The sequence below is a fragment of the Trichinella spiralis genome (genome assembly GCF_000181795.1).
Source record: "Trichinella spiralis strain ISS 195 chromosome Unknown Scfld6, whole genome shotgun sequence".
Lineage (NCBI taxonomy): Eukaryota > Metazoa > Nematoda > Enoplea > Trichinellida > Trichinellidae > Trichinella > Trichinella spiralis.
Window position 1 is genome coordinate 1419394 of NW_003526945.1, and position 13325 is coordinate 1432718.

The 13325-nt window shown below is 33.0% G+C and overlaps 3 protein-coding genes across 3 annotated transcripts; all 3 read right to left on the minus strand.

The window, feature by feature from the left end:
• Positions 1-164: 164 nt before the first annotated feature.
• Tsp_08016 (transcription initiation factor TFIID subunit 2) lies at positions 165-9296 on the minus strand. The gene is made up of 11 exons (XM_003373370.1): positions 9065-9296; positions 8653-8936; positions 8181-8583; positions 7794-8119; positions 7481-7663; positions 5849-7084; positions 4619-4807; positions 2404-2640; positions 2175-2327; positions 705-788; positions 165-215 (listed from the first exon to the last, which is right to left on the minus strand). The coding sequence occupies exons 1-11, from the start codon at positions 9294-9296 to the stop codon at positions 165-167; spliced, it is 3378 nt and encodes a 1125-aa protein (XP_003373418.1).
• Positions 9297-9843: 547 nt separating this feature from the next.
• Positions 9844-10906, minus strand: Tsp_08017 (NADH dehydrogenase [ubiquinone] 1 beta subcomplex subunit 9). Its single transcript, XM_003373371.1, has 6 exons — positions 10797-10906; positions 10567-10709; positions 10460-10515; positions 10284-10412; positions 10215-10256; positions 9844-9894 (listed from the first exon to the last, which is right to left on the minus strand). Exons 1-6 carry the CDS (start codon positions 10904-10906, stop codon positions 9844-9846), a joined length of 531 nt encoding a protein of 176 aa, XP_003373419.1.
• A 42-nt stretch (positions 10907-10948) lies between these two features.
• Tsp_08018 (conserved hypothetical protein) lies at positions 10949-12397 on the minus strand. The gene is made up of 5 exons (XM_003373372.1): positions 12293-12397; positions 12109-12207; positions 11511-11705; positions 11155-11211; positions 10949-10984 (listed from the first exon to the last, which is right to left on the minus strand). Exons 1-5 carry the CDS (start codon positions 12395-12397, stop codon positions 10949-10951), a joined length of 492 nt encoding a protein of 163 aa, XP_003373420.1.
• Between the last annotated feature and the right edge of the window lie 928 nt (positions 12398-13325).

The window sequence follows — 13325 nt, forward strand, 5'->3', positions numbered from 1 at the left end:
ATACAAAACAAATAATGTTATAAACATGTAATAAAGAAAAATCTTCCACACAAAGTTAAATAAATAATGAATACAAGTGAGTATATTTGCTATGTATGTATATGTATATGTATCAAAAGTGGTGCGCATTAAATCATAAATGTGAACAAAAATCAAACTGTTTCCTATAAACGAGCAGCGGATGCAAAGTAACAGGTCAAAAGCATGCCAATGCTCTAAAAATGAAAACTATTTAAATAAAACAATAACTACACATTGCATATCTTTTACATTGTTTGATAATAATACATAAATGAATTGCATTTGAAATTGAATTCAACGTTATACACACAACAATAAATTTTCACTCAATTATATAAATAAATAAATAAATAAATAAATAAATATATATATATATATATATATCTATATATATATATATATATATATATAGCGCTATTTAGTTGGTCGTTGGAATTTCCATCTTGATGGAAACAAGTTCAATACGTCTAGATTGATGTCGAAACAAGGGAAAAATGCACTTCTGACGGTGATTCATAATTTTCAATGCGCATGAAAATGCACACTCAATCTATCCTGACTGACAAAAAGCACACGACAACAAAGAAGCAATTTCAAAATTTTCAGAAAACAAAAAAAATACGTCATATTCTGCTTACGGATGGATATGTTTGTGTGTTCATTTGAAAAGGACCTCAACATACCTGCACAATAGCCACGCCACAGCCGACACCACCAACAATTGCTGCATTGCTGACAACCCATTCTTTCAGCCGATTGATGCAACCCTGCAAGTATAACAATCACAAAATCAATGTGAACATATATATACATATGAGAAATAGTTGTTTTTCGAAAATATTCCTTAATATTCAAAAAGGTTACTACATAATTTTGCTTAAGCTCACTTAAGCAGCTAACAGCTGAAAGAACTTCACAGAATAATGCACAGATCATATGATGCTACCATAAATATAAAGCTTCCGTTCAGTTGAGATTTTACATCCCACATTTACACATATTCAACAAGAATTCAAGAATATTTACTTTTATACAGTAGATCAGATTGAAAAATAACCACATCAAGTAAGGATCAAATTATCGTTAAAAAGTACTCTCTCAGCAAAGAAATGAAAAACTATTTTCAAAGTTATTTGTAATTCTCTAAAGTATTCAGTTAAAAATCATTCTTAATAATCATCAATAAAAACCCTCAATAAGCAACTTTCAATACATTTGTACTTGAAAATCATTATATGGTGATATCAACGTTTCATCTAAAATTGTATTTATACAAATAATAAATTTAGACGTTTTTTTTGGCAACAGGAATCAGTTGTGTTGTAATGATTCTATTTAAACAATAAGATGCATGCAATTCCACTGTGCTTCGTTTACCACTTGTGAAAATGTGACAAAGAATGCATATAATCGTGAAACATTGCAATTCTTTGGAAAATGAATTTCGCTTTCTCTCTCACATTTCTCACAAATTTCCACCACTGCATTTATCCCACCTCCCACGAATAGTTAAAATAAAAAAAATTCAAATAAAATCAATTTCTATAAAATATAAGTAATCAAATAGAATCATAAACTGGTATGGTATAGTTCTTTCTATATGCCCAGCACAACATTATATATATATATATATATATATAATCTTAAATAAAATACGAGGCAGTGTGCCAGTTGCAATGCTTAAATCACAGCAGTAACAAGCTGTTTTGACACATTGCTGTGTATTTGCAATATCAATTCATTTGCCATCGCCGTATTCCTTCAACTCATATAACAAATACACATAGTTATTCACGCATGTCAAATGTGCATAAGTGCAAGAATATATTAATTGGCTATGTGGAGTAAAAGAAAGCAAAACCGCATGCTTGTTGTTGAGTGATTAATGTCACAGAAAACAGAAACAGGGAACAACAGCTGAAAAGAAACTGGAAATATTTGCAACTACAGATGGACACAATAAGATGGAACTAACTGGTCCATATTAAACAAAGTATATTAGATTACGCGTAAAGCTGCTAAATTTATGTTTAAAAATTGTAAAATAAATCTAAAAGAGTAAATTTCCACGTAAAACATCCATGCATGCAGTATAATTTTAAACTATTATATTAGATTATCAATTTGTTAAACGCATTTCGAAAAAAACTCACGTCAACATAAATGACATCCGATTTTGCGCTGAGCCATTTCACGTCCAAATCGCTTGTGCATGTCGGAGATTGAACACGGCAGCAACTAGTGGGTATTTTTTCAAATTTCGTGTAACTCCAATCAGTGTAATTGTTCGTGCCACAACATTCAAACTATATACAGAGTACATAAGTGATAAAGAAAAAGAGGAATATTTAAAATATTTTCAATGAAATTTGTTCCACTTACTTGTGTTTGAAGAGCATCCCAGGCTAAGGTGACACCATCAGCGCCAGTTTGATTATAATTATCCATACCAATTTTAGCATGTTCTCCAATAATCTCTTCAACCTTGAAATGAACAAAAACAATGCAAACAAAAAATACATAAAATAATACTTCCATACTCACATCATTTCGTAGTACATATGAAGCAATGCCAGCAGCCAATTCCAAAATGAAAATAACGCCTAACAAAACGGCAAACTAAAAGCAAAAAACAATAATCAGCTAATGAATACAAAACACAATCTAGTGGTAAGAAAACGTTAATTTTTTAGATTTTACAATAAAAATTTTCAACGCATTATTATGGACAAGATATTTGTAAAAATTTTAAAGTAAAATCAGGAAACTAGCAAAAATAGTAATATAAAAAAACCACATGCAACATTGCCAATATTTTATCAGTCATACAACTTCCCAAAATTCCCTTGAACGACTTTTTAATTCTATACTCTATTTCACAACATTCAATTTACACTAACTGCTACTTTGGATCATTTTATGTGCTATCGGTCAAATGTGCAACTGTCATTTTAGCAGTACTTTTTTGTGAATAATTAATTTTTCGCTTGATCACATTTTCAGCAACAGCTGAAACTTATACAACAATTTGTTTTACAGTTTCATGAATGTTGAACTTGATTTCAGTTTAACATGGCTGCCAGATGCATATACTGTAAAATAAACGAATCGACTAAAAAAACAATGACGTAGACGCACGAAGTTGAAGGAACGACTTGAATAAGGAATGAATTGAAAAAAACAGTCTAAGAATCGCCCACAACAAACGAACTGACGTATGAAATGGTTTTTTAATCAGCAAGATGGTTTTTTTCACGGCCGTTGATCGATCGATTACATCATTTACCGTTTCCAGTGGATCAGGTTGGTTGGTTAGCTTCGTTGCTGCTTTGTGTTCTTTTTTGACTTTCTGCTCCAGTTCAGTTGTCAAGCGAAGAGAAAAACAAAAGCAGAATTGAATTTCAACCTTTCAACCAACCAACTAACTATTAAAATTATTCAAAATCGTGAAATTCGTGTTTTTTTTTCTGTCATTTGTATCGACAGGCACGTACGTCTCTGTCTGTGTATGGTTAATGGTGCAAATCAAAGCGACAGCCCGGCGCAGCTCGCATCTGTTCGTTGTCAATTTCCGAAACGTGGAGGAAAAATCGAAACCCGTCTATCCGTTCGATATAGGGAAAAGGCGCTTCGGCGCAAGTGGATTAGCCAAGCTCCGGGCTTCGAACAATGGTCAAAATTCGTTTCATTGATCCCAAAGCTTTTAAGAAGCGCCGTTGCAATTCTTGATCATCTGCCGGCGCCAGTCTCAAGAGGATGCGACTCTTGTGGACGATGGCGATCGATGATCGACAGGTTGTGGAAAATTTGTCGCGTCCGTGTTTCAATTTCCTGCTGAACCACAGATGAAATCATTTATTTCCCTTGATCACGCACGCACGCAAATGTCCACAACACGTAAAATACACCAAAACATGCCAACTAACCACCAATATAATAGAACACCACCAAGTTGCATTCGAGTGAACAGACTGGGGAGCTAATTTTAAATGAAAAAGAAAATCGACCGCATCTTCTTTCTCCACTGTTGTTGTTGTTGTTGTTGTTGTAATATGCTGATTTAGCTTCAACAACAAGCATGGCCGACTTTGGCCTCGTTCCAAGACTATGCCCACAGTTAAGCACTGCCCTCGATCACTGATGACCGACCGTTTCAGGTCATCTCTGAAGACAATGCACACAATGCCAAACTTCACTTTCCTCAATCTCGTTATGCAGTAATTTAATACAAACTTGAATCTTGAAGACCACGTCAAAAATGACAAATAGTAAACCAAGACATTCGAAATTGGACATCAAGTTCTGAAAAATTGGGCCGCGCATTCAAACTGGACTCCAGGCGACCCCCTTTTGGTCGTTGATCCTGTGAACCTTTGCGGAATAAGCAAACAAGTTAACAATAAATTCTTAACGGTTGATATCAAAATTGACCATAAAAATATTAGCAATCTTTTTATATTGCTTTCTGAAATTACCAAACCAACATTTCTGCCAGCCATTTCTCCTGTTTTTGTCAATAGAATCTTAATATTATCCTTGAACAAGAATCCTGTTCCGTTGACCAAAAAAGTTTTCTTTGATAAACAATCGTACTTACAGTCATCGTCATGCAGTAATTTTCGCGGATAGCACCACAACAGCCGAAGAATCCTAGCACTGAAAGAATACATCCGACGATGATGAGCAATATGGGAGTGGAGAGAAAAGTGTCGCCCAGAAAATTTATGTAATTTGAATACTTTATCTGGATAACCGCTCCAACGACAATCAGCCCAATTCCAGATAACTGAAAGTAAACAGAACCGTATCAGTTCAGCTGTCGAAGAGCATACACACGCATCGGGACGGTCAAATCATCTGGAGCAAGCAGTGCTTTTCTAAAATGCGATGCTTACCCAAAATATAAAATTGAACAAGAACAGAAGATATTTAATAATTGTCATGCCACCGTGAACCATTTTCAGCAATAATTTCCACGCAAAGACAATCAAGTGAAATTAATGCAAACGAGATGGCCAATTATTATAAACTCAATATTTTCATCTACAGTATGAACCATAATGAACAAAAGGTAACATTAGTAACCTATTTTTAATTTTTGAAAACATATTTTGCATACAAATGAATCACTCATTTGATGCAATTGTATTGATTAATTTTAAAAAAATGGTAAAATATGTATGCAAAAGGGACAAAATTTAAATACACTTTACTGTTTCGGTAAACAAATGCGACGTTTTATCGAAAAAAATGAATTGCAAAAGAAGGAATTTATGCATGTCACCATTACGGTACATTGTTATTTATATTCAAAAAAATGGTTTTCGAGAACACGTTTTTTCCATTAGAAAAGGTCAACGATTTGCAAGTACGATAGTTTTTCAACGTAAACAATAATGATTCACGCTACTATTACGATGAAGAAGAAATGTTTCATTACTCCAACGCTGAGAAAAAGAAACTGTAAGGCATTCACAAATTTTCCATCGAATATACAGTCGAACAAATGATAAAAATACCTGAACAGTGCAAACAAATAAAATAACAACTCGTAAATTTCAGTTTCACTATAAATAATGTCTTAAATTATATTTTCAACAGTGACTGTTGAGCCATTTTCAACATCTTGCTGTTCTTGGTGGTGCTCTTGTTCTTCTTGCTGTTGCTGTTGTTGTTGTTGTTGTTCATGTTGTTGTTGCTGCTGCTGCTGCTCATGCTCATGCTCATGCTGCTGCTGCTGTTCTTGTTCTTCTTGTTCTTGCTCTTCTTTCTGTTCTTCTTGTAGTAGTTGTTCTGACAACCCTTCTTCTGTTTCAAAATTGCTCACTGTCTTTGGTTTACGGGATATGACAAGAAAATGAACTAGACAGCTTATTAAATTCCAATCCGATGATTGACCAAAAGGATACATTAGTGGAAGCAATAAGCTAACATAATCTGATGCTGGACACAGTTCATTTGGCAATGTCGGAAAACTAACTTCATCGAATATTAAACATTTCAAAAGTTTTACAGCAACAAATCTTCGAAAAGATGAATCCTCCTGATTGGCCATCAGTTGAATAAGCTGTCCAAATAATGATGAATCATTTTCACGGATGAGAATCCTGAGAAAAGCTTCAAAAGCAGCTCGACGAACGATTGGTGGACGATTGAAATCCAAATAGCTCAACCAAAGTCTGTTGTCACAATCAATCAGTTTCCAATATTGAAACTCGGCCAGTGAATGCAAAGCTGCAACGGTGATCTCATCTCTGTAGCTTGGAAATTTCGCATCCAATGCCAACGAGATTATTATTTCTTTGAACAGTTTCATTAATAGATGCCTCGCTCTGTACGCATCGTGTTGCGCAAATTGGTCGACAAAATGACGGATCGAAAATTCCATCGCATCTGAATTCAACACTGCAAACGGTTGCACCATATTGCCGATCGCCTTAATAATAGTCGCTCTGTAAGCGTCGTCCGAATACCGATTGCCGCTGTTTGTATTATAATAAGAAAGATGGTAGACGAACTGCAAAACATCCGTCGATATGGTATCGTGCACAGTCTTCAGTTGTGATATTGCCAACAGCAGTGCCTTTTTCAAATAGTACAATTGAAAATTGGTAAAATTATTTGGCTTAGCCAGTGTAGGATAATTCTGAGAACAAAATAATTTTCGAAATAATTGCACCAAAACTGCATGCGGGTTACAAACGGCTGTATTTGCGCTTGACATGCTTGCCAGGGCAAAACAAGCCGCACAACGGACCCGATAATAACATTGGCTGCTTTCAATAATTTCAGACAATGCAGCTTGTGTATGTACAGTTCTCATCTTTGGAAGTCCTTTCAGCGCATCCAACTGTGCAACAATTATCCGTTCATACCGCAGTTGGTAATGCCAACTGTAATCTGGCTGGTCAATATTCACCTTGCGAATCGTATTTAAACGAGGATCAACCAAAATCCACAATACTGGACTTTCCGAGTCCATAGCACTTAAATCCATGTCTATTTCATCGCCAGTCCAAATTGGAATCTTCCGCTTCCGATGACGCCTTGCTTTCGAATGGCACTGAATATCATGATTTGAAATGACATCGTCAATTTGCAATGAATGGGTAAAATGACCATCCAACTCTTGCACACTTACTAAAAAATAAAAAAAAATAAACCAACATATGTAAATTTATTATTTTCAACTTATTGCAATTTATTCACTATAAAAGAAACATATTCTTCAAATTTTAACAACACTTTGACGTCGAATATTTGCAAAAACCAATTAAATATGCAATTAATGATCAACAAAAATCCATAACAAGATTTGAAAAAAAATTTTGCTTATAATAAATAATTTTTTCCAATTACCTGATATTGGTCCAAGATATTTTACTAAGCCTGGCCGATTTAAATTTTGGGTGATTTGCAATTCGAGAACGTTTCGCTTACGATTGAAAACGTAACTGACTGAAAATTCAGCATGACCACCTTGGTGAACCCACTGGTCAAAAAAGGTACCTAAATCCATGCCACAAACATTTGAAACACAACGCGTAAATGAATCAAATGTTAAACACATGTTCATCCATGCAGAAGGTTTCAAAGCCTCTTTCGAAGCAAGCATTGCCACGGACAACAATTTATTGAGAACCTAAAATCAAATAAAAATATATACATTATTTTTTCGTTCTCTTACTTAATACATACAACAATAACTGTCATAGAATAAAGATATACAGTAACAGAATACAGTTATAAAATATACTAATGACGATTGATACCTGATAAAAGAGTTCTTTGGTAATCTTGAATTCAAGTAGCCGAAATATTAAAACTGCTTTTTTCATAAGAATATCTGCATGCACTGGATTGTTAAAAAACGGAGAACTCGAATCCGATATTCTGTCTTCATTTGATTCATCACGTGGCAGTAGCACTATACCTCCGTGCTTCTTTTCATAATCGATAACTTCGTCTAATAGCTTTGAAATTTGGTACATATATTCATTTTGTCCAAATGTTCGCTGAACATACATTTTGCTCAAATACAGTGCCAAACCCTCAGCAAACCAACGTTCCTGCCAGTTTCCCTGTACCACAAAACAACCTTCAAAGAATGAAATGAAATTAAGCATAAAATATAAAACAAAAACTGAAATTCAACTTACCATAAAATTGTTGCGCAACACACACGGCAATCATTTCCCTGGTAATTGCTTGTTGATCAATCACTTTCTCATTAAACAAAAACGATGCATCAACTAATGCCAGTGTAGAATAAGATACACTATCCAGTGGAAGATCATGAACAAAAACCATCTTGAAAGATGAATGTGGATATCGCAAAGACAAAAGCTCTTCGTAAAATTCGAATACTCTGTTCAAATGCTCCATTGTACATTTTAAATCTGGAAGATAGTTTTTCAAACAAAAACACGACAACTCATTCATTTCAGGATGTACATATAGGTCTAGATTTCCAACAGCAAAACCAATATTACATGCAGGTGTTGGCGAATTCATCAAATACAAGTAGGTTTTCTGTGTTAAACTATCATTTATGGATACATCCTGAATTTGAAAAAAAAATAACAGTTAAACGAAATCATATACAAACGTTTCACTGTTTCCCAGTTGTACCTGCAAATTTCCCGAACAAACGGCAGTTAAATTCAAATCACAGGTAACACTTAAACGCCAAAGACATAATTTTGACGGAGAATCAAAGCAAGGAAACCACGCTCGTGATTCGTAATTGGAATGTTTCCAACTGTACACATGACTATAATTTTTCCAAACTTTATTTTTATCCACGTTGTGAATAAATCGTACACCATAAGTTGGCTTTTCAACAATGAAATCAATGTGCACTCGAATACTTTTCATTGAATCCACCTTGTGCCAAATTTCAGGCGGAATTCTCACTAAATACTTTCAACAACGTACATTCAACGATAAAAATCAAATTATATACTTCACTAAATGTTAATGATTAGAACTGCAATTAATTTGCAAATTTTCTCAATTACAAAAGCAACTAACTGATATTTACCTTTCAATTCAGCAACACCAGTATCTGGATCCATTTTTTCTGCTAATTCAGATAACCCTTTAACGAGAGTTTCATTCGGCATTTCATCAAAATCACGATTCATAGTTTCAATAAAATTTTTGTGCTCAAAATAAGCGTTCGATCCTTTATTGAAATAAATCCGTTTTATTTTACACTGATTGGAACAATTCAAACAGATGACACGCTGTTTAGGAGCATTTGGAAAAACCATAATTTCAGTGAAGCATTCCAAAACGTGATTGACAAAATCTATCTTCGAAATGCATAAGACCTGTTCTACTGGCTTAAACAAGCCAACATTTGATAACGAATGATTGTTCACAGCTAAATAAATAAAATAAAAAAATAAATAATACATTAAAATATTTTTAAACAATCTATAAAAAATATTTTCATCCATAAATTAAAAAAAACAGCTGCATTGTTATCAATGTTTAAAATATTTTTAGAACTACAAAGCACTTAAAATACTAAAAAAAACATGTAGTTACCATCAGTAGAGTGGTTTATCGATGATTTCTTGCTTGGTGGATTTTTTACAAGCACTTTCATTTCAGAAAAAAACAATACTGCACAGAAAAAGTGGGCCAATTTTAAACTGTATGCTACAATAAGGGATGGTCATTCATTGCAACAGTACAAAAGAAAATCATGTTTGAATGCGCAACAAAGAATATCTATGGCACAATCCATTGAGAAAAGTAGACATAAATTAATTCATTAAACTTAAAAAATAAAATTGAAAGAATATTTATTGTTCATGCTTCGTTCACCATTTTACGTAGCATTGCCGTAAATAAAATAATGCACTGTAAACAGTGTTTGAAAAAAAATTAAGTCAAGGTAGTTGTTTTTTTTTTTGAAAGTTAATTAAAAATATATAATCAATTACCAAAATCAATCATTTTAAGGATTTTTTCATATCCGCCTACATTGAGAGTTAAAATTAAGCTTCCATTTTACCATTGAACCTATATTTAAAAAGTTCATTGTGAAAAGATGTCATTATGCTCGTGTAATCTGCTTAAACAATAATTCAAAATGCAAACGTTTATTTGTGCACAAATGAACATGCAAAAAGGACAGTTTTTGCACCAGTGTATGCATGTTATACAAGTTAAAAGAAAACCATTCCAAATTTGCCACGTAGAACGCAAGTATATACGATTAACTGAAAGAGGAATAAATAATTTTAAACGGCTTTAGCTCGCCAGCTGTCTTTTATCTTTTCCCATTGACGAATGACTTCTTTCTTACGTTGTTCTCTTTTTGCAAAGTAGTGTGGATATTGGTCTCGTTCCGGATGCTCCCAGTCGACGTCAACAATCTAAAATAAAATCGAAAGTACATTATTTAAAAATAACACACACTTACAGAATCTGGAGGAGGCTCTTCACGGTTGTAAGCGCATCCGTACGGATCGTACGTATCTAAATGAATAAATATGAACACAAGAGTCGAGCAAAAAATATTTAATTTACATGTAAATGGAGATGGGTGACGTTTTGTCCACAACTCTTTCAAACCATCCAACAACAACTGCTGCTTTTTAACAGGATCCTTTTCACCTTTGTAGAAATCGAAACGTGCGCGCAACATCACCTTCTGGTAACGACATTCTAATCTAAAAAAATCAACACAGTTTATCATCATTTGGAAACTTGAAAATTAAAAAAAAAAGAAATCAATTTCAACGAAGACTTCATCTCACACATCAGGAAGAAACCAGCTATCGCACAATCTCAATGCTGCTTTGTACAGACGACAAACTTTTTGACGATGCGATAATGCTTTGCTAAAATACCAGAGTGGGGTTTCCATATTCAAATTTTAGCAAAACAGCTGAATTTCTTGCACAAAAAATTACAGTAACAAACATTCAAGTATAATTAGAGAATACTGTATCATAAATGAAATTTTTTAAATCGTTCTTTTTTCACAATTAACAATGAAAAATTAATTTCATTTTTTAAGAATAAAACTGAAATGAACTGTAAAGATAAATTCCACGTTATAATTGAATGACAATTATTCACGATACTAGTAATTTTATAATTACAAATATTTACATTTGTGTACATTATGAAATAGATAAAATTTTTCTTATAACTTTGGTTCATTCCAGTCTGCAAATTTCACATAATAATAGTTTTATTATGTAAAGGTAAAAAATATTTGCAAATAAAAGAACAAAACAAAAATCTTTAGATGACAGCTAAAGTTGTTAAAAAGTGCAGCAATTGAAATGACATAACAAAGTTGCGAATTGTGAATTATTAAAACATAAATAGAACATTACAAAGCAACATGTAAATGTGAAACAAATTTGATTAAATGCAATTTACAATGACGAAGAAAAGCAGATTTTTGCATTCGAAGAAATGCACTCTGTACGGAAGATGTCTTTTAAATTGCTACAATAAACGTAATAGCCATCGACGTCGAAACAAAACGAACGAACCACATAGCAAGAACAATCGTCGTCATTGCACGGACACATGACAGCAACATGATCACAATGCTTAAAACAGTAATCATTATCATCGGCTGAATTATTCCAATGGATTATCGGTTGATCAAAATTTTTCACAGTCGTATCTTCCAGTTTCATTCTAATCAGCTATAAAAATTGCAAATATTACATAAATATTTATTTCCAATATATGCAAACACTTTTTTACTGTTTTAATTAAATAAAAGGTTCGTTTCAAGAACAAATTTTCAACCTGAAGTACTATGAGACAAATATTGCTATGAGAGAATCTATTCTTTTAATTAGCAATTGAAACAAATTTCCAAATGCAATAACAGCTTAATTTCGTTGTGAAATTTATTTCGCTTATTCATATTTACCATGAACAATATATTAAATAAAAATGAAACTATAAACCGAATCTTACTTATGTATTTTTTTCAAAAATTGGTTGACTGTCATCTACCTACTTCGTTTCTTAATTGTTCTCGGTTATGATAAAAATTAAAGATATGGCACATCCGACAAAAAATAGGCCAATTGTACAAACAACGAATATTTGTAAAACGGTTTTCAAAGAAGATCGAGAAACAACAGCATCACATTCCCTATAATTGTGTGAAAAGTTTGGAAAATCTTCATTTTCTATCTAAAAAGGGATATCATTAAAACAGCAATACAAGCAACAATATTTTTAATGTTTTAACAAGTATAATAATAAGAATAAAGCAAACTCCCTCGATGAATGAAGTGTGCGGCTGAAAAGCCCAGTCAATGTAATCTTGCATGCCTGTCTGACTAGCTGGAACATTATTTTTCAAAGAAGTTAAAACAGTCATATTTTGAGCTATGAGGTATATTTGAGGTAAAAAAAGATTTTGTACACTTTATCAGTACCAAATAGATTACACTAATTAATACAAAACGGAATTTGCTGATCATTAACTATATTCGACCCAGTTTTAGCCAATTTGCCTCGTTTGCATGCAATTGAACCGAATATCCCGCATGACCTTTAAGCATGCAAGGTCTGACCAAGAGAACAAAGAATTCTGTTGTATTCCTTTAGCTGAGGTCATTTTACTGGATGAGTATTTCGTTGTTACAGTATTATCATCAGAAAGAAATGAGATTTCATTCTAACAGCAAAAAACGATCAAATAACTACTTCTATTGCATGCGTTGCTTTTTCTGTTTTTAAAATTATCGATAAAATTTAATTAAAAAAAACACGAAACAATCATAAAGTATTTGTCTTCTGTTATTTCAATTTTAATAAGGTAAGAATGATGTTCACTAAAAAGTCAATTAATAAAAGCAGAAACTCTGGAAAGCACGAACACATATTTCAGCTATTACAAGATACCAGTAACTTTTATTATTATTATTATTATTATTGATAACTTGTTCATTGTGCTCTTTTGATTAAGAACATTTCCATTAAATGCTATTTATCATTTATAATTTTTTCTTTATACATTATTTTCACAAGTTGTACCTGGTATGCATGAGACAGATTAATATCACTTATAAAATACTATAATAACAATTATTATTATCATATATGGGTGGATGGATGGATGTAGAATGTAGAAAATCCATTTGGTGACCAAAGTTTGCCAGCTTGGCAAGGAAAAGTGAAACGGTTGTTTTAAGTTAGTTGAATGCAATTGTTCTAGTTTTGTTTACACACCAGTTTGTGTCTGGCTTTTGGCAAACAGAAAGCGGTGCTGAAGTCTGTCGCAGCAGTAATCACCAACGGCGCTG